Here is a 26,894-nt window from a genome sequence, read left to right as displayed (position 1 = left end):
CCTCCAACCCCATTTTGCTATGAAGACAAAAACAAAAAACACCACGTAACAGCCTGGAGCTGTTTTCTTTTTTCAGTAGGCACACTGCTAAATTGGGCTTAAACCTAAAATATATCACTACGCTTTTTTTTAGTGATGATTTTAGCTTAAAATAATAACTGCTCCACTTGAATGGAGGTAAAAAATTGGAAAGGGTTAAAAAAAAATCCCCAAATTAGCAGCAGAGGGGCAGACGCTGAACCCCTGCGCAGTGCTCTGAGGCTGTAAAACGAGCACACAAAACTCCAAACCCACACAGAAAGCAGCAGTGTGATGAGCAGCCCACAGCAGCATCCCTCTGCCGTGTGGCCAACGGCGCTGACGTCACTCCTCTCCCTGCTGCTGGGCCGTAATGAAAACCACATCTTGTGTCTGCTCCTACTGCCCAGCTCGCAGCTACCAGCCTAGTAATTAAGACTAAAAACAACACAGTGGGCAGGGAAGCGAGGCTGGCATGAATTTTCTGCTCTCCCTTTCTCTTCTCTCACACCGTGGGTTGCAGCTCTGCATCGCAGCTCTCCGTGCTGCCTTCCCACAAGAAATGCTGCAGCCCAGCTCCACGCACAATCCCGCGTGAAGCAAAAATGCTGTTGTAGCAGCAGGCATTGGGATGCTTTTGTCTCTGGATTTATTTCTCATTCTGTCTGAGCACTGAGTCATCTCAATGCCCAGCTGCACCTGGGGTGAAGCATGAATTTTGCTCTGCAAGCACCTGCGTTAATATTGCTGCCGTGGGATTTGCTAGGAGTCTGCTCTGAGCCTGCTTTTCTAGGGCATGTAGAATCAGACAACGGCTGAAGTTGGAAGGGACCTCAAAGATCACCAAGTTGCAATCCCCCTGCCGTGGGCTGGGTTGCCAACATCTAGATCACTTGCAAGGAGGAAGGGGCTTTCCCATCACCTTCTTGAAGCAAACCGTGGCCTCCATGGGCAGCAGGGAGATTTCCTGTGCCATGGTGACTTCTGCGAGGAGAAAGCTGGAGGAAACTCAACCGTTCCATCTCAGGGAGCACCCCTAGCTGGCTCCTTACCACCTGGAGCTCTCTCTTCTAATCTATCACCATCGACACACTGATTCTCCTTGTGTTCTCTGCATTCTTTACAGAGGGCTTTGCATAGGGACATCCCAGAGCCATCAGGGGCAGAGGGCACTCATTAACAGGTGGACTAAATGAGTCACCTTGGCAGGCAGTGGGTGGGAATGGGGTGATGAGGATGAAGCAGAAAGCAGCAGGTTTAGTTCAGGAGTAATTTGGCACCAAACCACACACTTAGGAAGCTGTGTCTCTGAACACCGAGGCTTCTCCTTTCGATGTGATTGCTGTTTTAGCTCATTTGTGCTAATGAAGAACACTGTTGTGGTACAAACAGAGGTTGCTAATGAACACGATGGCAGCAGAGTTAGCCAAGCTGGCCCTTGCCCCCAGCACAGCCCCACCGAGCCTCCTGGATACACAATGAGGAGGGCAGCCATTAAGCACAAGAAAAGCACTTCCTCCCTCCCTCTGGCTGTGGATTTACACCAGTTTCCTAAGACTTCACCATTTACATAGCTGTGGAATGGGTGAATGTGATTGCTGAGCAATGCCTGCACCTCAGTCTTGCCAAAATATCCCCCGTGTGCTTGGGAGCATTGATGGAGCGGGGCAGAAACGAGCTGTGTCTGCCCCAGGTATGCATTATCCCTCCATCAGGCGTTTCTTATGGCTGTGGGTGGGGGAGAGGATGTTTCCAAGTGATGAAGTAGCACTATGCTGCTCTCACTTAAATATCATTGATAATTTCAAATGATCGCTTTCATTGAGTACAGCCACAATTACAGAGTAACTTCATTTCAGCTGGTATTAAGGCATTGCCTTCAGCAACTCAGGGCCCTCTGCCACCCCAACTTCTGGCCAGAAAAGATTATTTTCTTACCTAACATACTGCATGAGGAAACGACACAGAAGTAAGGGCATCTGGACTGTAGCTGTTCATAAGCATGCAGCTATTTCTGCCCAGTGTTCTATTTAGCTGAGGTCCGTTTGTTGCAAATCCAGGCAGACCCACCCAAGTCCTTCCAGCTTAACAAGGAGTGCTGATAAAACCTGCAAAGGAAAAGAATTAAATAAAGGATTGGACAGAGCTGAGTGAAACACAGCAAAACCTCTGCATCAGCCCATGCCTCAGAGATGCTGTGCACTTTGGTTAGAGGAGCTATTCCCCCCATGGCTAAAATGCTGGCACACAGGAACGTGGCCCTGAAGCAGCCAAACCCAGCTCTTATTCTCACCTCGAAGATGCACATTTGCTCAAGAGTGGCAACAGTTTTTCACTATCAATATCCTTAGCCAGAACACGCATCCTTTCAGCTTGCGGTTGCTCGAGGTAAGGATCAGCGCAATTCAAACTGCAATCAACCAAAACGTGAAACAAATGCTGTGTTTTATTTAATAAACTCCAGCAAGACAAGGCCACCTGGTAGACACAGTGTAATTTGTTTAGGATGTAAAGACTGAAAAAATAATTGTTTTGGCTCCAAGGCAGTAATAATAATAACAAATTTCTGCATGAACAGGAAGAAAACTGTCATGCTAAAACTCTTATTAAAGAAACAATATTTCTTTTTTCTATATATCAGTATGCAGAGATTGTCAATTCTCGTTGTTTTTGCTCAAAGTCTTCACACGTCACCAGGAGGTCATTTCTCCTTGCCTGGGAACTACGCAGCCTGCTAAAAAGAAGAGAAAGAGAAGGAAGGAAAAGGAAAGTGTCTGAACAGTGCCTGGAAATATGACTGAAGACGAAAAAGCAGGAGCTAGTTCATGCTCGTGGAGACAATCTTATGATTGGGAAGAGGCTCAGGCAGCAGCATTTTGAAGTATTCAGAGAGGTGACCTGCTGTGCCCCAGCTCCTCGTGGTTGCCCAGGAGCATGTTTTGTGTCGGTTGGGAACTTGGATGGTTTCAGGTTCCTGCTGTGTATGGGATGATACTGATAACTTACCTCCTTGGGACAACACCTCTTCCTTTGCTGCTTCAGCTCAAGCACACACTGTGAGACCTTTTCTCTTTCTTGCAGCTGGGTCGCCATCACTGGAGAACCGGCGATGAGGCTGCAGCCCTGAGCACGGATTCAGCCTGGGACACCCAAGCCCAGCAGCAGCCATGAGCGGCCTTCTGTCACGCCTGGACCCACGGCGGGTGCCATGGGGGGCTGCAGGCCATGCCCTGCGCTCCCGCGTCCTGCGCACCAAGCCTGTGGAGTCAATGCTGGAGGGCACGGGGACAGCAGGAGGCCAGGGCGCACGGCTGGCCAAGGTCCTCACCACGCTCGACCTCATCTCCCTTGGTGTTGGCAGCTGCGTGGGCACAGGTATGTACGTGGTGTCCGGCCTGGTGGCCAAGGAGATGGCAGGGCCTGGCGTCATCGTGTCCTTCATCATCGCTGCCGTCGCCTCCATCTTGTCAGGTGAGTCTTTCCAGTGGGTTTTGAGTGAGGTCTCAGGCACACTGCTGCTAGCTTCACAGCTGGACAACGTGCCAATAATCAGTACTGGTTTCGTGACATTGGGGTCACATCCATGAGGTGATAGCACTCAGGATACACACAGTACGGAGGAGCAATGACGTCTCCTTACACTCTTTTGCACTGAGGTTCCCCACCGGCATGAGGTGCCCAGCTACGAGGAGCCAGCAGGACAGTGCCATCCTGCACGTGGGGCCAAGCCCAGCGACTCCTCTTCTACCTTTAGAGCTGCTGTTATTGGCTCCTGTTCACTCAGGATCGCTCTTTTGATTTCCAACAAAACAAAGCAAACAAAGCTATGTGCAGAGAGGGAGGAATTATATATTTTAGTGAAAAGTCAGTGAGTTCCATTGCCTCCTCTGAACCCAGCTGAGCATATGGCCTGAGCTGCGGTTTCCACATAAGCCAGTACTGCTGGCATTTGTCCTTTCCAGATCAGCGCTAACGCGATGATGCGATGTCCCCGCTCTCCCTGCTCGCAGGACTTTGCATGCTGTGTCAGTCTGGCAATCCAGCTTGCGTGTGTGGGCTGGGCAAGGAAACCTGACTCAGTGACAGAGGACTTCAATACGGGATGGGAAGGACCCGACTCTACTTTTCAAGTCCTCAGATCATTGCGCTTTCCCCATTTCCCACAGCCCATTTTGTGACGCAAACCAAATGCAGTGGAGCAACCTGGGTGGGTCCGCTCTGAGAAAACACGTTGTCCCCAAAAAGAGCCTTTTTCCCCCAAGCCGTGAGCCCTGCCCCGCAGCAGGAAGCTCCTGCCGGCCCCACAGCCCTGCCGCTCCCAGCCCTGCTTTCATCTCCCCCCTGCTTGTGCAGCCCTGGGAAAGTGTTTTCCCAAGCATGCGGTGTTTTCATTATCTCCTTGGCCACTTCCTTGCTTCATCATTGACACTGCTGTTGTTTGTAACAGCAGTGCATTTCTGGCAGGTGAAACCCAGTAAAGGCTGGGAGCCAGATGGGCTGCAGTGGGGATTTCAGCTCTCACTTCACATCCGTGCATGGATGGATTTTAAGGAGCTGCTTTGGCTCGCAGCTCAGGCAGATATCCAGATCACCTGTGCTCACTCTCGGCCATCAAGTCAGAGCCCATTACCTGCAAATTATCCCAGGGTTTTTGGCTGAAAATGCTCCTTCCAGAATGCCTTGAAGATTGCTGGTGCTGAGAGGGGCTGTAATGCTCAGATGTGGCTGAGGAGGGATGGGGCCATCAGCAGCAGGGGTTCGTAGAAGTCAGGATTTCTTCTGCATCAAAAGGGGAAGTAACCTCTGCAAAGAGGAGGTGGAACTTAGCACTGTTGCAAGGTCCCAGTTTCACAGAAATTTGGGAATCATTCTCGGAAATGGGAGTGCCTGAGTTTGATGGCGCTGTGGGTTTGTCACAGCACTATGCACAGAGTAACATTCAGTTATGCAGCTTTGTTATCACTATTACACTACAGATAGAGCTGAGATTAGTAAGATAAAATCTACGTCCTAATACGTTATATCATCTCCCTTTTTAAGCAGTGCATACAGAGGGAAGTGCTGTGAACTCCACTTCTGCTGGAGGACCTGTAGCACTGTGAATTAAAATGCCCTGATTAATGCCACCTGCTATTAACTCAATGTCAGCAGTCAGGGATGTGTGCAGGTCTTGCATCTCTCATCCCCTGGGCTGCTACTACATGCTATGATAAAAATTGGTTGTTTTCTTAACATACACTGAAATCTAAAGCAGATATACCCTATAGGTTGCAATATCCAATGTATAGTGAAAGATTACTATTTTGGGATTCCTGTTGAGTAATTGAAAAATCAAACATTTAATACACATGAAAGACTCTGCTCTGCCATTATCGCTCTGCATCAATATCAATCCTCTTTAAGCCTTATCTTCTTGTTGGCTAAAAGTAGAGCTGCCAAGAAAGATTATATGATTTTTACAGCTATCAAAGACAGAAACCAGATACTTGTCCCCACCAGAGCACCTGTTTCATAAATCATTCAGGCCTGCAGCTATCTGTGAGTGCCTTACCTTTGCAGAATGCATGCATTTTTAATCAGCTCTGAACAATGACGGTGTGGGGCTGGATGATCTGGACGTCTTGTTGCTCTCGTAGCTGGGCCAGCTCTATAGAAATCCAGTTTGGAAGAGTTGCATTGAAAACCACAGCCAGGGACAAGGACCCCACCTTGTGGGATGGGTGGTCCTGCCAGCACTTACCCTGACCAACACCCTGGGAATTTCTGATTCCATCCATGACTACTAAATAAAACCTGATGGTTGTTTCAAGACAGTGGTGTGTTAGGATCAGGATTTTATTGAAAAATACCCTGATGCAGTAAGTCTGGAAAGTAATAAATCCCACTGAAATCTCCTCCCAGGCAGTTCCGGGTACACACTTTTCACCTTTCTTCCCTTCTTTACAAAGACAGTTTTGCAGTTACTCCTCAGAATGAAATGTACAAGCAACATTTAAGTGTTAAAATAACATAGTTATTTCTGTGAGATGGCTTCAGAATCATCTGGCACGGGTAGAGTGAGAGCAGGATGATCAGGGCAGCGCTCATGCCTGCATCTGCATTGTAGTGACCCAGAATAGGCACACAACATCTCAGGAGAAAATGGCTCAGGACACATTAGCATCCCTATCAGATGAAGAGGAAACTTCTGTCACCATCAAAGTTACTGTATGGAAACTGGGCCATCACGACCACAACACCACACTGCCCACTGCTGCTGTCTGTGGATGAATTTCAGTATATTTTTTTCATTCCAAACAGGCGTTTGCTACGCTGAGTTTGGTGTGCGGGTCCCCAAGACCACGGGCTCTGCCTACACCTACAGCTACGTGACAGTGGGGGAATTTGTGGCATTCTTCATTGGCTGGAACCTCATCCTGGAGTACCTGATTGGCACGGCCGCGGGTGCCAGCGCCCTCAGCAGCATGTTTGACTCATTGGCCAACCACACCATCAGCCGCTGGATGATCAGCAGCGTCGGGACGCTGAACGGGCTGGGTGAGAATCAGGCTGCAGACATGTGCATCTTGTTATGCAGAGCTTCATCCGTTAATTAGGGCCTGAAATGTCATTGGAAGCTCGTCAGACATGGATATTAGGCTTCATTCACTATTTACCTCCCATTGGCCCCTGGTGCTTTGCATCTGGTTCAGAGTCTGGGTTCTAGGTGCAGGGATATATGACCCCAGTACTTTGAGCCTCTCTGGACCAAACCAGCGTTTAGAAGATCAGAACCCCAGAAAAAACATGTTGATATCAGAGGGTAACAATAGTACAGGAACACTGCTCAGCCCCATTAAAACTCACACGCAAATTTTAGGGAGAGCCTGCAGTACTGACATGTAGAAGCTCAGTGCTGTGATGGTTCTGTGTGACCAGCAACAGCCCACGGCTCCTATCAGTAACAACAGTGAGTGGTCTTGTAGCTCTGTTGTGAAAATTTAATGTTCCATTGACTTCTAATTAGTGCTTAGCAGGTATGCATGATGCAAACTAGGATATGATCATTTGTTTTCTGCTCTCCAAAAACTCGTGACAGTGTCTTGAGGCATCAGGATTTATCACCTCAATAAAAGAGCTTTACCTTGCAGTGGCACAGTCACCTGGAAACCAGCTTTGCAATGAGAACGAGGAGTATTGCAAAACTTCAGGATCTGAAAAGCACTGAAAGTCATAGAGTCATAGAATCTTGTGTGTGGGAAGGGTCGTCTAGCCTAGCTATGGACAAACAGTTACGCACCTCTTTTCTCTTACCTAGGGAAAGGAGAGGAGTCATACCCTGACCTTCTTGCTCTAGTCATCGCCATCATTGTCACCATCATCGTGGCCATGGGTGTGAAGAACTCAGTGGGACTGAACAACGTGCTCAATGTGATTAACCTGATAGTCTGGGTCTTCATTATGATTGCCGGGCTCTTCTTCATCAAAAGCGACAACTGGTCTGAAGGGCAGTTCCTGCCTTTCGGATGGCCGGGGGTAAGTCCTGTGTGCCACCCCCACCACATGCTCAGCTTTGCTTCTGGTGTGCAGCCCCTGCTTGCACTTTGCTCCTCAGGTCCTAGCCCTGCTCAGCCCACCCAGCTTTGGCCAGAAGCCTCTAGCTCCCAGCTTGGGCCCATCCCTCCTCACTCTTCCAAACCTGAGGCACACAGTGATGCTTTGCCTGTATCTCCTTAGAATAAACTCAGTCCTTTTCCTAGATGCCCTCTTGGAGAGCCAAATAGCATGTGAAAGCATACACCAGGAAATGTCATTTGTCATCAGGCTCACAGCAGCAAAACGTGGTGGCAGTCCAAGGAAGGGCTCGGGAGGATCCAGCCCATCCCCTGCAGAGGGGGAGATACTTATGTTGGCTGCTTTTCAATAACAATGTTCTCGAGCATTTGTTTTGAGCACTTCATAATGCCACCTGCCAGTGCTTATTTTACGGATGCTCCCTCAAAACTTACTGAGAATTTGGACATATTTGGCTTTTTTAGCTTGCTTGCACTGGTTTTTATCCAAAGATGAACAGAGACTGAAAATATCTCAGCTGGCCTAAGCCCAAGATAACTTCTCAGATTTACACTGCTCGACTCCATAGGGATTTTGTGCGGAAAAATAAGCAAGAAAGTAAAGTAAACCAAAAATCTTGATTGCTGAAAGGATCCCAAGCTGACATGCCACCCCTCCACCTCTGTAAATCAGCATTTCTCTTCTTCAGCATGGCAGTGAGGAGCAGTGCTCAGGCCCCATTAAGAACAGAGGTCAGATTTACTTTTGGATATCTGTCTTTTTCTGCTATAAAATAGGAAAGAAAAAAGAGTGCCAAAAATAAGTGTTTCATTCCAACTCAATCCTCCAAATCTCTCTTGGTAAAAGTACATGGTTTTAAAAGATACATTATCCAAAACACATGAAAAACAATAGGGTCTTCCTATGGTTTTCAGGTGGCTGTTTCTCTCTGAAATCATGTGTAGAAGTTAATCCACCACAGCAACAAGCTCGAGATCCCCAGAAGCACAGAGATACTTTGAAAAGTGAATTACAGACTGTCCCCTGAAAGAGGTGAATTTTCCTGTGTGCTCCATCACTAAAGAACTGAGATAGACGTGATGGACATACAACATCCACCTAGCCAGAAGTATGCAAGGGCTTTGCAACTACAAATTAGCTCTCTCCTTACAGCTACACAGTCTTTAGCCAGCTTCAGTGTTTGTTTCTTATAAACATGCTAATATTGTACATGAAGAAAGAACATAATAAAGTAACTAGCAGTACAAATAATTCCCCTTTCAAGTATTCCAACCTGTCTGCAGCTTCCAAGCAAAGCAAAGGTTGTTTGGAGAGTGGTGTATGTCTGACTGTCCATGCTCTGTTCTGCTTCCTCTGCTAGCAGATCTTGCTGCCTGATGAGAATTCCTGCTAACACAAAACATATGATCATGTTGGGGACGGGGAGTCAGTCAATCCCTCAGGATCCATAGTGTTTTCAGTGCCCCCAAGCAACCCTAATCCCACTCCCCAGTGAAAGTAAAATAAGCACAAAATGGTTTTGCATGATCACTTGTTCCCAATTGGGTGCCAGCCACCCTCATGGCACTGAGACAGTGGGTCCTCTATGCAGGTGCTCAAAGGGGCTGCGACGTGTTTCTATGCCTTCATTGGCTTCGACATCATTGCTACCACAGGAGAAGAAGCAAAGAGCCCCAACACCTCCATCCCCTACGCCATCACAGCCTCACTCGTTGCGTGTTTGACAGCATACGTGTCCGTAAGTACCTGCTATGTGTGTGTGTATATGAATACATGTCCATACGTACTAGCTATCTGAGTACAGCCATCCCCTGGGGTTTGCAAGAGGTTGAAACAAGTACAGTTGTGTGGGACAGGACACACATGGATGGCCACAGCCTGTCCAGTCTCTCTGCACCCAGTAAATGCACGTCTATACTCAGGAATTTCAGGTCCCTTGTTGGCTTAGGGTGGCAGAGCCCAAGGTAGCAGAGCCCCTGGATTAACCACTCCACAGTAAATCACACAGCCCAAACATCTGCATTTCACATCTTCTCCGCAGGAGATGTAAGGATACAGTTCTAATTAGACTCAATTTTTTTGTGTGTTTCCCACCCTTGAGAAGCAGCCCCTGTCACTGCAAGCTCAGGGCTGCTGCTGACCCTCTGTCCTACTCATCTTACCTTCCCCAGGTAAGCATCATCCTCACACTGATGGTGCCATATGATGCCATTGACACTGAGTCCCCACTGATGGAAATGTTCGTGGCACGCGGCTTCTATGCAGCCAAGTTCATCGTTGCCATTGGGTCTGTGGCTGGCCTGACCGTCAGCTTGCTGGGCTCTCTATTCCCAATGCCAAGAGTCATCTATGCCATGGCTGGCGATGGGCTACTCTTCAGGTCAGTCATACATACATTAGCATTTGGCTTTCTCCTTTGCTTTTCTAGCCAGGCATGGGCTATTGCAACAGGCAGCCACTGCAAACTGCAATTTTAACCCTCTACAACTCTTTTCTTGTCGCAGGTTTTTGTCCCACGTCAGCTCTTATACAGAAACGCCGGTAGTAGCTTGTATAGTCTCTGGGTTTCTTGCGGCGCTGCTCTCCTTGCTGGTCAGCCTGCGGGACTTGATAGAGATGATGTCCATTGGCACGCTGCTCGCCTACACACTGGTGTCTGTCTGTGTCCTGCTCCTCCGGTACCAGCCCGAGAGTGACATCGATGGCTTTGTCAAATTCCTCTCTGAGGAGCACACCAAAAAGAAAGAGGGCATCCTGGCTGACTGTGAGAAGGAAGCTTGCTCCCCAGGCAGCGAAGGAGAGGAGTTCACAGGCCCACCAACCAACACGTGTGGGGCAAAAAACCTTCCATCCCTGGGGGACAACGAGATGCTCATTGGGAAATCTGATAAATCCACCTACAACGTGAATCACCCCAATTACGGCACAGTCGACATGACTTCAGGGATCGAGGCGGACGAGTCTGAGAACATCTACCTCATCAAGCTGAAGAAGCTGATCGGCCCTCGCTACTACACCATGCGGATCCACCTGGGGCTGCCGGGGAAGATGGATCGGCCCACAGCAGCCACCGGCCACACGGTCACCACCTGCGTGCTCCTGCTCTTCGTCCTGATGTTCATCTTCTGCTCCTTCATTATTTTTGGGTCAGACTACATCTCTGAGCAGAGCTGGTGGGCCGTTCTCCTTGTTGTGCTGATGATCCTGCTCATCATCGTGCTGGTGTTTGTCATCTTGCAGCAGCCAGAGAACCCCAAGAAGCTGCCCTACATGGCACCCTGCCTTCCGTTCGTCCCCGCGTTCGCCATGCTGGTGAATATCTATCTCATGCTGAAGCTCTCCACAGTCACATGGATCCGATTTGCTGTCTGGTGTTTCGTGGGTGAGTCCCAGATTATTTTATCACTGACCCTGTTTTCAAAGGGTGGTAATAGCAACGTCGCCAATTAGTGCTTAGGCTAATGCTTTTTCAGCTGCAATGCCCAGTCCCTTGCATTTGCTCCTCATAATGCTGGAGTTCTTAGAAATCTGTTCATCAAGCCCCCAGACTGCAGCTAACTCAAGAATTACACCTCCAGAAAAATGTCAGTTTGATGGAAGCAAACTTCTTCATGCAAAGGTGACTGTTCTGATGAGTCTTCTGATGGAAAGTAGGTGGGTTTCCTGCCTGCTTTTTTGCTATTTTACCCACTTGAGCTTTTTCAGCAGCCCACACCAAGATTTCAGCACCACATTTCTAAAATGCAAAGCTGCCCAACCCTAAATGGAAGGTGCAATGCCAAGGGGCTGCAGGCTCCAGCTCCTGTTCTTGGCCTGAACCCTTCACTTTATGGCAGGGGGCTTTCAGAACATGTAGGCTCTGTTGTGAATATTTGGGCCAAATTTAGTCTTCCCGGCACGTATCCAGCAGCCTGATATGCCCATGATCTCCTTTGCTTTATATTTCTATTCCCATACCTAAGAGAGAAAGTGTAGCTCTCATAGCTCCTCCTGAAGGCTCCCAGCCACAGACTACAGAGAACCAAAGCAACAAGGAATATCAGAACCAAGGACTCCTTAAGAGAGACATAGCAGCCATATGAGCAAACACGGGTATTGCAACAGCCCACAGGAACCCCAGCTGCAGACAGCAGACCCTGAGCTTTGGTGCCAACATCCAAAACAGCCGTTTCTGGCTGAGCATCCCAGCAAATGCTCTTCCTATTGGGAAGGTGTGAAAGTGGATTGTTGCAAACGTTGGAGGCAGCAGCTGCCTCCTATAAGGAAAAAATTTGGTCATAGTACTAACAGACCTTGAATCTCCCTTCACTATCACAGAACAGTTCCACAGTTACCAGCCCTCAGAGGGAGATTGCTATCAGCTTTCCTCCTCCATGTTGCCATATCCTCTGTTGTTTCAGAGTAACGATGGGAGAGGCAGGCAGCTCTCACACACAATTCCTGAGGCCCCACAGCAAAGCTCCATTTCTAAGCACCTCTGAGTCCTAAACTGAGCTACTAAGGAGCCATGCACAGCCCTTAGGCTAGAAAGGAGATGCTCAGAGTTTTTCTAGCTCACTCAGCCAATAAGCGAAGGAGCGAATCAAGGGAAAGACCCACACCTGTTCTTTAGAAGGAAAGTGGCTTCAGAGCATCAAATCAGTCTGCTGTGATTAACCCTTGCACCTGTGTGCACATCTAACACCTTGTCAGGTGCCAGCAATGATAACGAGGTCACCCTGCTGATGTGTGCCAGACCCTGGGCACACAGGGCTGTGGGTACTGACAGGAGACATACTGAGAGTATAAGAAAATTCCAGAGGGAAAAGGAAGGCTGGGAGGCTGCTGGATTGGAAACGTGGGCTTCTAACATAGGAGGCCAGGTTAGGTCTGTTGGGAACTGCTTTCCCACCAAGGCTGCAGATGGCATAGTCACACGGTTAAGCAGCTGTCCCAGCTGATGTTTTAAACACAGAGCTCCCCGGTCACACGCTGACAACGTTTGGTTGTCAAGCTGCTGGTTTGAAGACCAGACATCAGCGAAAACATGCATTCGCTTAAAAATAAAAGCAAAAAAATATTTACTCAGATTAAGCCCTCACCAGCTCGAGCCGACTGACACGGAACAGGAGGGGGTGGGATGGAGGAGGCTGGATGCTGGCACGGGCTGTGGGGACAGGTGTGGCTTTGAGGGGAACGATGGTGCAGCGTTGTCCTCCCCAACAACCTCTCACTCTCACTCACCCCAGGTCTGCTCATTTACTTTGGCTACGGGATGTGGAACAGCACGCTGGAGATCAGTGCCCGCGAGGAGGCCCTCCACCAGAGCACCTACCAGCGCTATGATGTGGACGTTGACCCTTTCTCAGTGGACGACGGCTTCTCCTACGCCACCGAGGGTGAGAGCTACCCAGACTGGGGCCCTCCCGAGGACAAGGGCTTCTCATACCAGCAAATGGCAGGAGCAAAGGAAAGCCATCGGACGAGTAGCAGATCGAAAAGCAAGGGCAGGCACAAACCGTCCTCAGAGGCCCTCATCGCCAACGACGAGTTGGACTACTCACCTGAGTAGCGGGGCGAGCAGGGGGACGCCGTGCTGCCAGCCAGCCAGGAAGGGCCTGCGGCTTCCCTGCCCCGTCCTGTCCTCCACCACCACCCCCTCACCTCTGGTCCTTGGGTCACACGCCGCGACCGCTGCCGACCCCAAACCAAACCCACCCGAGGGCTTTGCCAGCTGAGTCCCAGCCAGGGAATGCTGGAGCCCTGGTACCTGCCGAGCCCCACTTGGCGCCCAGTGGGAGATGTGCCAAACTGAGGGGGCTCTGAGAGGTGGAATAATCCACGTGGGGGGACGAGATGGGTTTCCCTCGGGAAATAGTGACCCTGTGGCCACTCCTATGTGTTTGGCACTTTCTTAGCACGTGTGCTTTTTCCTCTAACCACCCAGCAGTAATAGCTTAACCAGAGGGACAGGCAGGTAGGACATGAAAGTGAACCAGCTTCATCCAAGGGGGTGGCTCAGCTCAGTTGGCCCCATCACTTGGAGTTTTCATGGCTGTTCCAGCACAAAGTGTACGCAACAAGGCCACTCCATGATGGTCCCCAGCCCTGAATCCAAAAGTCTTAAATACCAGGATTCAGTGTTAGACCATGTCTTGCACTGCTCTAGACAGTCTCAAACAAAACCTGAAATCCTGGCATAGTCAAGCATCCTGAATCTGGACTTGGCCTCATTTCAGATCACATCTGACCTAGACTTATGCAAGCAGTCAGCAAACCCCACACAGTGTCCCTGAGATTGAACTGGATGCTGTTCCCACCACTTTGTCTTTCCGAAAACAGCCAGCCCATTGTCTGTGAACTGTTGTGGGCAAATCCCAGCACTCATTCTGGCCTCCATGCTATTTCTAACCTTGGCTTGGTGGATAATGTGTGAAAAGATACAAAGATGCTGCTTGTTCTAGAGACACTTCTAATGTGAAACCAAAAGGAATGACTGGGAGGGCTTCAGGATGGGAGGGTTTGGTAAAAGGACCTGTTAAGCTTCACTCTGGACCCTCTCCTGCTGCCCAACCTTGCTACACTTCCACAAGCAGCAACCCAAGAGCATCCCACCCAAAAGCCTCCACAATGCCCATAAGCTCTACCAATCCACTTGGGGATCTGTCCTACACGCCTATCCCCAGCGGTGCTGCAGCCCTCATGATGCTCACTTGTGCCCCGCTGCTCCCCTGAAGGATGCTTTTGAGATACCCAGGACAGATGGCACCTGGCAGGTCTGGCTTCATGTTTTCAGGGAGAAAGATTGTTGCTGTTTTCCTACCAGCTCTCAAACTAAACCATGGGGTGGTCATCCTTGTCCCACTACCGCACGGTATTTAGGCATCTGCTGGGTAACAAACACGTGCCCAAGTACCCTGCTGAATCGAAGCCTGTTGTTCCTTTTGCAGCCTTAATCTCTTGCTACAGAGCAGTTTGCAGTACCAGTGTGTGTTGTTGTGTCCACCTGAGTATCATTTGGCAAGAGCCTGCTCCCTTGCTCTTTGGCGTCTAGGCACCTGTCATTGTATCAGCGTGTTGAGCGGGGGCCTGGGGCTGCTGTGGTTCTCCTGCAGCCATCCACCATTCCTCGTTCCTTCTCCATCTTTTCCCATCCCTTCTCCATCCCTCACCCTTCCCCATCTCCATCCCATCCTCATCCATTCCCAGGGAAGCAGGGAAGGATGCCCACAACTCCAGGGCCACCAGCAAAGATCATTTGGTCCGTCACCTCTGGGCAGCATTGGCCTAGGGCCAGTTTGGGATGCTGAGAGGGACCAGGAAGCTGGCACAGGTGTTGCTGTAACCCAAATACTTCTCCATGCCCTAAAAGGAGATTTTCACGCAGCCGCCACATTACAGAAGAGCATTGCCAGCACCACCACTGTCCCGCTCCATGCCAGGAGCCAGCATCCTGTTGCTGGAGCCCAAAGCATGACCCAGATGGAGCAGAAATACCTCACATCCCCCAGACCAACCCGGTGAGATCTTGGTCCCTCTGCAGGTTGTGACCACAGCAGCACGACCCAGCACGCACCCTCTGCACAGCAGAGCTCACGCCCCGAGCGACGCCGGTGTGACAGCCCCAGCTTGTAAATGATCCTCACTCCTCTCGTTTTGTTTTTGGTCTTTCTGATGTAGATCTTGCTCTTTTTTGCAGACGGTACTTTCTGGTGTAACAGTTCTCTGCAGTTCTGATATGAAATTGGTGTATTTGTTAAAAGAGTTTGTTAAATTATTTTCTTTAATTTTATTTTTGTGGTTTCCAGAAGCCCATTGGTGCATTGTACAATGGGGTCTTGTAGTGTGTCATGAGAAAGAAAAAAATATGCAGATATGTTATGGAGTGATTTTTATTTTCAGATGATTGTGTTGTTGAAAATGATACATATATATGTATATATATATTATCAAGATACTACGAAAGAAATCTAAATTTACCAAAATCTGTATATTTTAATAAATGCATAAAGCTTTATTGTGTGCCTTTACATTACAACAGACAGACAAATGAACAGGAACCAATGGATTTTTAAAGGAAGTCAGAGACAAATGTGTCTCAGCATCGACTTCCATAATAATGTAAATCTTTTAAATGAAAGAATAAATAAATTAAAAAAAAAAAGATTTTTCCCATATAATTTTGTTAAGCTGTACCTGAAAGTCCTGTATTTTTTCAGTGTTCAATAGAAGTCAGAGATGAAAAAAATCTTGCCTTAAGTGCTTCAAAATTTCCTCTGTAGAAGATGCAGTTCAATGGGCTGACTTTGGTATTTACTTGCATTGTTGTGAAAAAAAAAAAAGTGGTTATTCGTTTACACAATAAATAAAAAGAAAAGAAAGAAAAAATGAGAGCCAATGGCCACAGGTTGACTATAGCAGCACAGAGCTCACGGAGCTCCTTCGCCACGGACATGGGGATGCTCCTGGTGGCACAATGGTGGGGACACACTGTGATGAGAGGCAGTGGGTGCTGACCCAGGGAGGGCTCTGTTGGGACGTGGGGGACCTCCCCTGAGTTGGGGTGACGACAGAGCAGGCAGCACTCCATCGCTGATGCCAGGTGTGGTGTGGAGCAGCTCATTGTGTTCCAACTGTGTTTGGTTCAATTTCGAGGCTTTGATGCGATGAGCACCAAAAGCTGTTGAGTGCTGGTAGTGCCATGGCCAGCCTTGCAAAGCAACCAGGGTTCTGGGGAGTTCTATGAGATATTTTGGGGCTGTTGGTGCCTATGATCCTGGGTAGGGCGCAGGGAGGGCAAGGAGCCGAGCGCCAGTCCCTTGTGCCTGAAAATGTTGATTTGCAGCCTAAAATAAAAGGAAAAAATACCCCAAGCGATGCCTGGCAGGGCCTCGTTCTCCATTGGATCCCACATCTCCCTCCTGTTAGGATTTGCTGAGATTCCCACAGCGTTTCAGTGCATTCCTGCCCTGAGGGCTCCCTCTCTGTCACCAGTCTCAGGGCTGATGTGTGCACAATCCACAATCCCTGCCGCCCGCACAAGCTGGCACCCGCACATCAATGGCAGCACTGAGGCGTCCCTGCCGAGCACACAACAACCAACTGTGCCCTGCTGTGATGTCATGGGCACAAGTGTCCTGCACAGCCCTGGGCTGCGCCTCTGGGGCTGCTGGAGCTTGAGGCAGATGCTGTGTGCTGGAGCAGCAGGGTGAGAGCCAGGGCCTGGGTCCTTATCTCCATGCTGTCGCAGAGGGAGTGCAGCCATCCTCATTCTCTCCCTTTAGCTGCTCCCATTTCAGCCTCACATCTTCCTAGGGCAAAACGTGGGGCTGCAGCATCCGTGGCCCTAGTTGGGCTCTCCAACCAAAGCAGGCCATGGATGGGGAGATCCTGATGGATGAATGAGCACATGCCAGCATACCAAGGCTTGTCCTACTGCCCTGTTTGCAGATCCCTTCCCACCACCCCAAAGCTCCTAGTGGCATCTCTGCTTGTGCACACAGCTCCGGGCTCTCCCCTTGCTTCAGCCCCAGAGCTGAAGTGTGCACCAATTACGTGGAGTGAGTTAACAGCCCTGGGAACTGATGGGGCTTGGTATCACAGTAATTGCTGCAGCCTCCAGTGAGGACAGAGATGGATCTTGATCTTACATGGTTTTAATTAAGAGCAATGACCCCAGAGCAGACTTAAACTTGAGTTCAGAGCAACAAGATTTTGGACTTCTCCAATGGGTTTCCAAGCCTCCTGGATGGGAAAAATGCCACAAACCCCAACCCTGGGATAAAACAAGGAACAACACACAAGGCTGCAGTTGGTTCCAAGCAGGAAGGTTAGCTGGCTTTTGAATACTCTCCCAAAAGCAAAGGCAGCCTTGAGTCCGCAGCAGAGCAGAACTTCTCATCTCAAATTGCTTTCAAAAAAACCCTTCAAAATCATTAGGAAACTGCGTCATGGAAAAGCTAGCTATGGAAGCACACAGGAAGGAAGGAAAAGGAGAAGGCAGAGCCACAGATACTCTGTTATTTATTGTACAGTATTTCAGTTGAAGTACAAAGGCATCATCAGTATTCACCAGAATTGCATTGTGACAGTGTAACTGTGTGTTAAAAACATGCTACAGAACAGTGAACACAGATTTATGGGATGAAAGCAAATGTAAATGTAAAAACACATTTTTAGTAACTGATCTGTACAAAGAAAAACAAAAAAAAAAAAAACAAAACAAAACAAAAACCCAAAAAACAAAACAACACTAAGAAAGAGTGTGGGGATTAGAGCCCCCAGAGTCATTGGAACTATATACAGACACTGTTACATATCGCAGCGTTAGGACCTTTGGGTTCTGTTTCCTTCATACTGATGACCCGGGGAGTGGGGGAAACAATGTTACTAAAACGATCGAATCCATACAAAAGTATTTACAGAGAAAGGCAGAAAAAATCCCCTACTGTTCCAAAAGAGAAACATTTGCCTGTTGGGAGGGTGCACCTCCCTCAGCCCTTGCTCCCAGACTGTGCCAGAGCGGTGACCTCGGGGACTGGAAAGCAAAAGGGGACGTGCAGGAGCCCTCGGCAGCGGGGAAGTGCCTCTCACGTCTGCTTTGCTGCTTTAAGCTCTCTTGATGAGCAGTAAAGTAAAAAACCCCAAACCCACCTGAGGCCCACACACCACCCCTGGGGCAGGAGGATGGGGAGGGTGAAACAGGTGGGAGTGGGGGCTGGGGCTTGTTTTCCAGAGAAGGGGACAACAGTGGGGACAACAACACTTGGGACTGCCGGGCGCTCGGGCTGCTGTTTTAAAACCTTTCCGGGGAGCACAACAGCAGCGAGTGCCAGGAGAAGTGAACCCATGTGTGCAGAGCCAGCGGGTGTGGGAGCTCAGACGTGGGCACTCTTAGCATGGGTGGGGGAGCTGGAGCCCGAGGCGTAGTAGAAGCGATTCTCGCCGAAGGTCTGAGCATCCCCCGAGCAGCAGACGATGACGCAGCCACCAAAGAGGCAGAGGGCAGAGCCGATCCAGCCCGTGTACAGGGAGTATCCAAAGCTCATGATGGTGGTTTCACGGTGGGCGCAGACGGGGAACCAGATGGTGGCTACCACACCGCACATGGCTGGGGAGACAGGAGGGGAAGAGCCGATCACAGAAAAGCAGAATCAATAGGGTTGGAAAAGACCTCTATGATCATCCAGTCCAACCTTCAGCACGACACTGAGTGTGGGATCAGCAGGAAACCCAGCAAGCCCAGGGGATGGAGCATCCATCCTTCCTTGGCCCCCCCAACACAACCCACACACCATTAGACGCGTGAAGCTTGCAGTTAGTCTCCTTCAGCTTGTATTTCCTCCGGAGGATGGCAAGGAGCCCATTCCCACACTGATCCAATGGGGAATACAACAGCATTGGCTTCAGGACTTCTGGTGCCAGAGCAGGAGAGGGGTGGGGATGCCTGAGCTGGGAGAGGTGGGGAAGGACCAGCAATAAGAAGTAGAGCAACCACTGCTTGATGCAACCTGAGCTGGCAGCGGAGGCTGAAGAATGAAAGTCAGCTCTGAAACTGGTGCTCTGGAGAGCTGCGTGTTCAGAAGGAGCTGGGAGCAGAAAATCACAGAAGCCTCATGCATTGGAGAGGCAGTAAAACCTCAACTCAGAGTCACTTGGAAGGTAGATTCCACTTCCCTATGGAAAACAGGGTCAGGTAGCGGGGGCAATGCAGCAAGGCTTCTCAAAGACCTAGTGAAAAGAGTCAGAGGGAGCACAGTGTTCAGCTTGGAGCCCACAGAGCACAACTACTGAGGGCTTCTAGTTTTGCTCCAGGCTTTTCCACAAAAGCAGGAAGGTAGCGACAAGGTGAAGAAGATCTCCATACAAAAATCCATCCCTGCATTCTCCCTGCGTCACCCCGCTCCCTGCCCTCACCCTGCACGGCCCTGCATGCAGCAGAGCCGATGGCGTTAACCACCTACAGGAGCAGGTCCTAAAACAATACCCCTTTATGGCCCGCACATCTGAGAGGAATGAATCCGTCAATATTGACTTGCCTCCGGGACAAGCTGTGCAGGACTCCATCCTTGTGGCTATCAGAGAATCGGAGCAAAACAATAACAGGGCTGTGGCAGCACTACAGATCTCCGCCGACCGCACTGAGAGAGATCTGGAGGCGGTGTCAAAAAGTTAAGGTTGCAAAAGGGGGAGAAAAAGGGGCAGAGAAAAAATAAAACTGTTTGGTTAAAGTGGAAAACAAACCATTGCTGCTGGCCGGTACAGCAGAAAGCCCATCCCCAATCGCTGTGGTTATTATGAGAAAAAATATTTTCTTATGGAAAAGAGAAGAACGCTCAGAGGATGCTAACAAAGCCAGCAATGACTTGGGGCCTCCTCAAAGCAAGGGCCCTGCAGCTCTGGGAGGGGGTTGTGGGGAAGGAGGGCTGCCCCTGCTGCAGCTCGTGAGCATCCAGAGAGGGGTCGGATGGGAATCTGCGAAGCATTCTAATGGGCTCCAGCATAAAGCTGCTTTGTTGTCCGAAAGGACACAATCATCTTTTCTTCTTCTGTCCACAGTAAATATATATATACATTGGTGTCCATAGACTATAAGAGCCTTATCCCCTCAGACCCTCCCCCACGGCGCAGCGGAGCGGACAAGGGGAGCTCTCGGGGACACTGGGACAATGGCATCTCTTGTGCAGTGGGGCAGCCACATGTAGCACCACCTTATCATCGTGCTGACAATGCTCGAAAGCTGGAAGGCCGGCCAAGGGCTGAGCGGAGCTCAGTGCAGCTGCTGGTGATCCCAGTGGGGAGGAGGAACGCACTGGGATGGCTGCTGCAGTCAGTGCAGTTTGGCAGAAAGCAAGAGGAGCAGCTCGAATCCCATAGACTTCTACCACATCTTCCCCATTGGCACCACCTGTCCCTGTGTCCCACATCCCAGTGGGTCCCAGTTCCTTCTGACCGTGCACCTGATCCATGGAGCTGAATCTCTTAACATTTGCCATTGTAGGCATGGTTTAATCCAGCACTGGAAGCGCACGTAGAATCATTAAGGTTGGAAAAGACCTCAAAGATCACCCAGTTCAACCATCCACTGATCATGTTCATAATCTGCCCTCCCAAAGCACAGAGTTGTTTCATGGAGGTTATGCAAGTGTTTAGATTCTGCTTTCCCTCCTGCCCTGAGCCACCTGCCCACACACAAGTACTGCAGTTCAAGCCATAGATCGGGTGCCATTGATTTACTGGTTGGACTTGATGAGCTTGAAGGTTTTTTTTCAAACACAAGTTGTTCAATGATTCTGTCATTTCTTCTAGGGGAAGCAGTGTGACTTACAGAGGTCTCTTAGTGCCCACAGCTTCCCAGAAGGAAAAAAGAAAAAAAAAAAAAGAAAAAAGCACTTTTGAACCTTGTTTATCTTGGGATAGAATCCTCTGAGAGAAAGCAACATCCAGAGGAATATATTAATACCATCTATTTAGAAGACAATAGCTAACATGGTCAGCTGGCAGTGGTAAATCCCAGTAACTAACGTATTTTCCATCTGTTTATCATCCTCAGGTCCCTCATTTCCCCACGGGGAAAAGATCACTTGGGTACCAGCACGGGGTCCCCCAAATTAGCACCAACAATATGGGATGGGACGGGTTTTTCCATCAACATTTCATTGGAGATGTTTTCATAGCAGCTCAAAGCAAACCACCACCGACAGCTGTGCGCAGCCATAAATCAATTCCCTTGGTCAGATAGGATCAAGCAAAGACATAAATACATCAGCATACAGGATAGGAGGGTGTGCACACATGCTGCACTCTGCGGCCTGCTATTATCAGCGGACAGGAAAATCAATGGAATATCTGAGCCCATTGTTTTCCTGGCAAGTTTTCAACTATTTTTTTGTTTCTCTCTCTTTTTCTCTCCGCGATTTCACGCTGTGTTTCAACCCCTTCTTTCCTTTTTAACAATTTCTGTCCTAAATGCCATCTTCTCCCTGAGCAACACGCAACATGTGCCATGGAGCCAACTCCAGTGATTGCATGCCCACTTGATATATCTGCAGAGTTTGTGGGTCTGGATTTGTTTTCTTCTAGCCAGATCTCTGGGAGCTGTGCTCAAGCCTTGATGTTGGGGGGAAAACACAGAAACCCACGAGTGAGACATCAGTGGCCAGAGAATAAATAAGAACAGCCCATGACAGAAAGACTTTTAAGCCAGCGTTATGTCTTTTGAGGCCTGACATTCATACTTATTGAATGCTCTGGAATGGTGACACTTCATTTTTCCAACAACAGATCATTAATCAGCTTAAACAATGTCAAAGTCCCAAGCTCTGTGCATTACTCTCTTTCCAAGGGGACTGATTTGCTAACCAGCCTGGAAAAACAAATGGGTTCTGTACGAAAAAGTGTGGGTTGGTTATTTTTTGTGAAAAGTTTAGGAGCCAAAGGAACACGTTGATCCTTTACCATTGCCCAGATCACACAGGGATAACAACCAGCAATAAGGCCAAACCTGACCCAAAGTGCACCTGCTAACCTTCATCCTTGTTATCTCTTCTCACTGGCCTTCCACCATGGCAGGACCAGACCCAAAGCCCTGCTTCACCCCCACAGAGCTCCGGGGTTTCACTTGTTCTCATGCAGTGTGACTCATTGTAGTCACTGCCACGTCTGCTGCTCCTGCAATCCTGCTGCCCCACCGCAAAGCAGATTTAGGAGCAGTGCTCTCAGCCACGCAAAATTAGGCTGGTCTACAGCACAGCTCTTCTTGCCCAAAACTAACATTTTCCATTTGTTTGCCACGAAGCGCAGCTCTGGTGGGACTCCCTCAGCTCCCAGACCAGAGATAACAGCAGAACAGACTCTCCTGTTGCTACAGTGTCACTGACAGCATGAAAAAAACCCTTTTGTTCTCTGCCAAGGCCAGGTCTGTGACTGGAGGTTTCAGGACAGGGATAAGGGACACATTCCCAGAGCTCTCCAGTGTGACTGCAACTGACAGGATGTCCTAAGCAGGCCTGTAGAGCTGATGTTAGCATTTCCAGCTGTAGCAACAGCCCCTGAAAGCCCACAGCTATTGGAAGACCTCTTTAGTCTCACTCTTAAATTTCAGACGTTGACTCATCCTAACTGTTCCTCACTGGAGCACAGGGACTTTGTAGGAGGAAGATACAGAATCATAAATGCTGGAAAAGATATCTAGGACCACCAAGTCCGACCCCAACCCATTTCCCCATGCCCACGTCCCTCAGTGCCGCATCCCCACAGCTCTGAACCAGGGACGGTGACCCCACCACACCCTGGGCAGCTGTGCCACTGCATCACTGCTCTTTATCAGAAGAAATGTTTCCTAATACCCTGAACCTCCCCTGGTCCTATCGCTGGGAGAAGAGACCAAGGCCCACCTCACTTGTTTTTAACGTTATTCAAACTGGTAGAATGGTAGATGTGCCAAAGCTGGGTGGTGGGGACCTCCCACCAGAGTACGGAGGGATCTGCTGCACAGGGCTCCATCCCTCCTTGTCCCCATGCCTCCCCAGCTGGAGACATGCAGCTCCATGTGGCGCCCACTTGAAAAAAACCTCAGGAGAAGCAGAAGAAAGAGGAGCAGGGTGATGTCAGCGCTGGCTGCCGACGAGCAGCAGAGCCGCACAAAGGAGCCACTCTCCCTCTGCCCCCTCCTCTGCCAAGCAGACGGGTGAAAACAAGGCCCCGCAGCCTGTGGCTGGGGTGACGAGGCCTCAAGAACACGCAGGTGCCGTGTTGGGGACAATGAGCTTCACAGGCTGAGCTGCACAAAACAATCTCCTCTGCAGGCTCCGCGGATGGGAAGAAATCCCAAGGACAAGGCTGGCAGGAGGCACAGGGCTGCGCTCCCCCCGGCGCCTGGCCGCCTCCTTGCTGATGTCCCAAAGGAGCAGCACCCAGTGCCCATAGATCTGCCCTCCCTGTCACACACCGCACCATCCCAAAGCGGAGGAGGCCGGGCCGTGCCTTACCCAGGAGGATGATGAGGATCCCCCCCAGCTGGGAGCGGCGGTACTTGGCGGCGCCGGGCTCGTGGCCCATCCGGATGCAGGGCAGCACGGTGATGAGCAGGAAGATGGCGGGGAGGCCCAGCACGGAGGCGGCGATCATCAGCGCTCGGCACGCCTGGACATAGCCTGCGGGTGGGGTGAGAAAGAGGATCTGGGTTATTTGGCTCAAAAGGAGGAGAACTTTGGGCAAGCGTTGCTGCCCCAGGAGCTCCCAACACCTTCACAGTGTGCAAGCGATGGATTCTATGGTTCTACGTAACCCTTTGTGTAAGCAAATCCCCGGCAGGCGTGAGACAGTCAGTGTGCAGCTCAGAGATGTGCGAGGCCAACAGTTTCCATGGAGCGAGGAATGTCTTCCCAGCAAGATGTTGGGAGATCATGAAGCTGGGAAAGATGGTAGTGAGTGAAACAGCTGGGAAGGGGTTTTCCTACAGCTTTTCAGCCTTGGAGCAGCCACACTATTCCTCAGGACTCTATGCACACACGGGGTGCCCCAAGCTTTCATCACCAGCACAGCTTTCCTGCCCTGGAGCAGCCAGGAGCAGCAGGTCGTGGGGCTGCACGTGGCAGTGTTCCTTAACTCCTGTTCCAGTGCTCCCTAAGGAGTTAAGGGCAGAAAGTGAGACCTAAACAAAGGAGATGGCAATGCCCAGCATGGCCTCTGTGTAACCAGTCCCAAGTAAACAAGCATACAAACAAGACACAAACATTCCAGCTTAAGGACTTGGCTCGGTGGAGGACTCCAGACACAGTTCAGCTGGAGGGAGGGAACCAACAGGGATCCCATGGGCAGCAGAGGGGCTCAGAGTGGGTACAGGCAGAAGGATCTCACTTTGTGATCAGCTTCTGCCGCAGAGAAACACTGCTTTCTTTTGGGGGAAGGCTTTATTTTCTCATTTATAAAGTTTAATTCAATGTTTTGTCAAGATAAGCCATTTTCCTGCCTGCTGCGCTGGATCAAAGTGAACAACAGTAGCTATAAGGAAGGCAAGTCTACTGAACTGTAAGTACTGACAGGGAGAACAGGAGCTGGTCTGAGAGGTCCAGCACTGCCAACCCCTGTGTAACAGGGGCTGGGCGTTGTATCAGAGGGGATTTCAGGAGTGACCTCTCTAACCACTGTGAAGTTATTTCCACAATAATTGAAAATAGATAAAGAAGGGAAAGATGAACAAAAAACAAGGGACGTGTATTTCTAACCTACTGGCTTTGGAAGGGGCACTCTGACGAGGTGAAACACAGCATGGAAACACCATGGAGTTAACAACATTTGAAATAGGTGAAATAATTAGCTAAAATAACCAGCTAAACTACAGGGACAAGATCACACACAGACCTTGGCAGGTTCAGTTAGCCCCAAAGATGCATTCATCCTGGAGAAACACTTGGCTTAGATTTTACTTTGCAATAAAGTAAATGCCTTATGATTAGAAAGTAACGAGATCATGCAGGGAACAGACATGACTATGCTAAGAGCTCCGCCATGCAGTAGAGCACAGAGGAAGCACAGGACTGCCAAAACCAACGACAAACTTCCAAAAGATTAAAAGCCACAGCAGCATTAACAATGGATGCCACGAGGTTCATCCTTCTCAGCATCATTTCAAGGAATAGATCCTTCAAATTTGAGTGGTTCATCATCATCACGAGACAGAACTGAAGCACAAAGAACACTGAGATACAACAGTAGGTTTTGCAGCGCAGTCTGGGGATGAGATGGGAAAGGAACAACTTGTTAACAGTTTGTTAAGAGCAGAGGTTGGTAGAATAAGTGGACTTTAATAGCCACAGATAAATATTATATAATAAGGACAGCTAGAACCAGCTGTAAGTCAGTGAGCACCCACCGTGTTAGGAGGCACCACTTAATTCTCTGCATTGTTTAAGGAACCACCTTAACGTTGATGGATGGAGCTCCACCATCGACCACCCTGCAGTGGGGCACAGCCTTGCTCAGTGGGGTGGAGAGCCGGGGAGCGTACCTGGCAGGATGAGGATGTCCACCAGCGGCTTGCAGTGGTAGAGGCCCGTCGCCATGACGCAGTCTGCCCACAGCCCCTTGGAGCCCAGCTCGTCCATTTTGCGGCAGGTGGTGATGGTGTAGCCGCAGGTCACCACCCAGTCGTTGGTGGCGGTGGCCACCACCACCCCGATCCACCCGATGAAGCTGCAGACAAACCCGGCCAGGTGCAGGCAGGTGGCCACCATGTCGACGCGCCGGGCTCGCGGGACGGGACGGGGAGAGCGGGGCTGGGAGAGGCGGCGCGGAACGGGCTGCGACCCGGAGCTGCCGGAGCTGCGAGCAGCCGGGACCGGAGACGCCGGGAAAGGTCGTCGAGCTGCACTGGGCGGCACCGAGCGGCCTCTGCCCCTGGGAGGGGTCGGCGCTGCCTCCGGCCCCGCTCCGTGGGAGGAGCGAAGGGGAGCCCCGACTCGCGCGTCCGTCACCGGGCCGGGGGCGAGCGGGGAGTTGCCGGAGCGGGGCGGGCAGCCCGGGCAGCGAGACGCGGCTCCGGGGTGCAGCACGGCGGCGCTCCTGAGCTGCAGCCGTCCCGCTGCCGTCGCCTCGTGGGTAAATAGGGAAGGAAGCTGGCGGGACGGGGAGCCGAGCAACTGCCGGTGCGACGCCGCGGCCGGGCGCTGCGGCGCGGAGGACCGCTGGTGGGCAGCGGAGGAAACTGCAGCGGTCATCCACGTCTCCATCGCCCCTCACCTGCGGCACCGGGTTCATGGAGGCGGCAGCTGCAGGTGGGGTTAATCCTTTCCTCTGCGTACAGAATCACAGAACACAGAATGGCCAGGGTTGGAAGGGACCTCAAGGATCATGAATCTCCAACTCCTCTCCACATGCAGGGCCACCAACCTCCCCATTTAATACCAGCCCAGGCTGCCCAGGGCCCCATCCAACCTGGCCTTGAACACCTATAGGGATGGACGGGGCATCCACAGCCTCTCTGGGCAGCTGTTCCAGCACCTCACCACTCTCATAGCAAAGAACTTCCCCCTGACATCCAACCTCAATCTTCCCTCCCTCAACTTAAAAACATTTCCCCTCATCCTGCAGTTACCTACACTTTCAAAGAGCTGATTCCCCTCCTGTCTGTAGGCTCCCTGTAGGTACTGGCAGGCTGCAGTGAGGTCACCCCGCAGCCTGTAGGCGCACACCCGGCTGTAGCTGCTCCTTCCTCTCCCCTCCCTGCCTATTGGAGCTCCCTGACGGCAGGTCGCCGTGTTGAGCATCATAACCATCCACTGCACAGAATGGAGCCGCTGCAGGGTAGTTTTCACCATCAGTAAATAAAAATATTTTTCATC

At 50.4% G+C, this 26,894-nt stretch overlaps 2 protein-coding genes across 2 annotated transcripts; one reads left to right on the top strand and one right to left on the bottom strand.

Annotated features, from left to right (window-relative positions):
* Positions 1–3,185: 3,185 nt before the first annotated feature.
* Positions 3,186–15,777, top strand: SLC7A14 (solute carrier family 7 member 14). Its single transcript, XM_042820737.1, has 7 exons — positions 3,186–3,489; positions 6,319–6,555; positions 7,316–7,533; positions 9,164–9,310; positions 9,744–9,952; positions 10,077–10,954; positions 12,801–15,777. Exons 1-7 carry the CDS (start codon positions 3,186–3,188, stop codon positions 13,121–13,123), a joined length of 2,316 nt encoding a protein of 771 aa, XP_042676671.1. The 3' UTR covers positions 13,124–15,777.
* Positions 15,778–17,807: 2,030 nt separating this feature from the next.
* Positions 17,808–25,787, bottom strand: CLDN11 (claudin 11). Its single transcript, XM_042820975.1, has 3 exons — positions 25,562–25,787; positions 23,541–23,705; positions 17,808–18,661 (listed from the first exon to the last, which is right to left on the bottom strand). The coding sequence occupies exons 1-3, from the start codon at positions 25,785–25,787 to the stop codon at positions 18,429–18,431; spliced, it is 624 nt and encodes a 207-aa protein (XP_042676909.1). The 3' UTR covers positions 17,808–18,428.
* Positions 25,788–26,894: the final 1,107 nt, after the last annotated feature.

Source organism: Centrocercus urophasianus, unplaced genomic scaffold, assembly GCF_019232065.1.
Source record: "Centrocercus urophasianus isolate 14NV4802_14NV808 unplaced genomic scaffold, USGS_Curo_1.0 seq_19, whole genome shotgun sequence".
In the NCBI taxonomy this organism is placed as follows: domain Eukaryota; kingdom Metazoa; phylum Chordata; class Aves; order Galliformes; family Phasianidae; genus Centrocercus; species Centrocercus urophasianus.
Note: the sequence above shows the minus strand (reverse complement) of the source record. Positions and strands in the feature narration are given on the sequence as shown.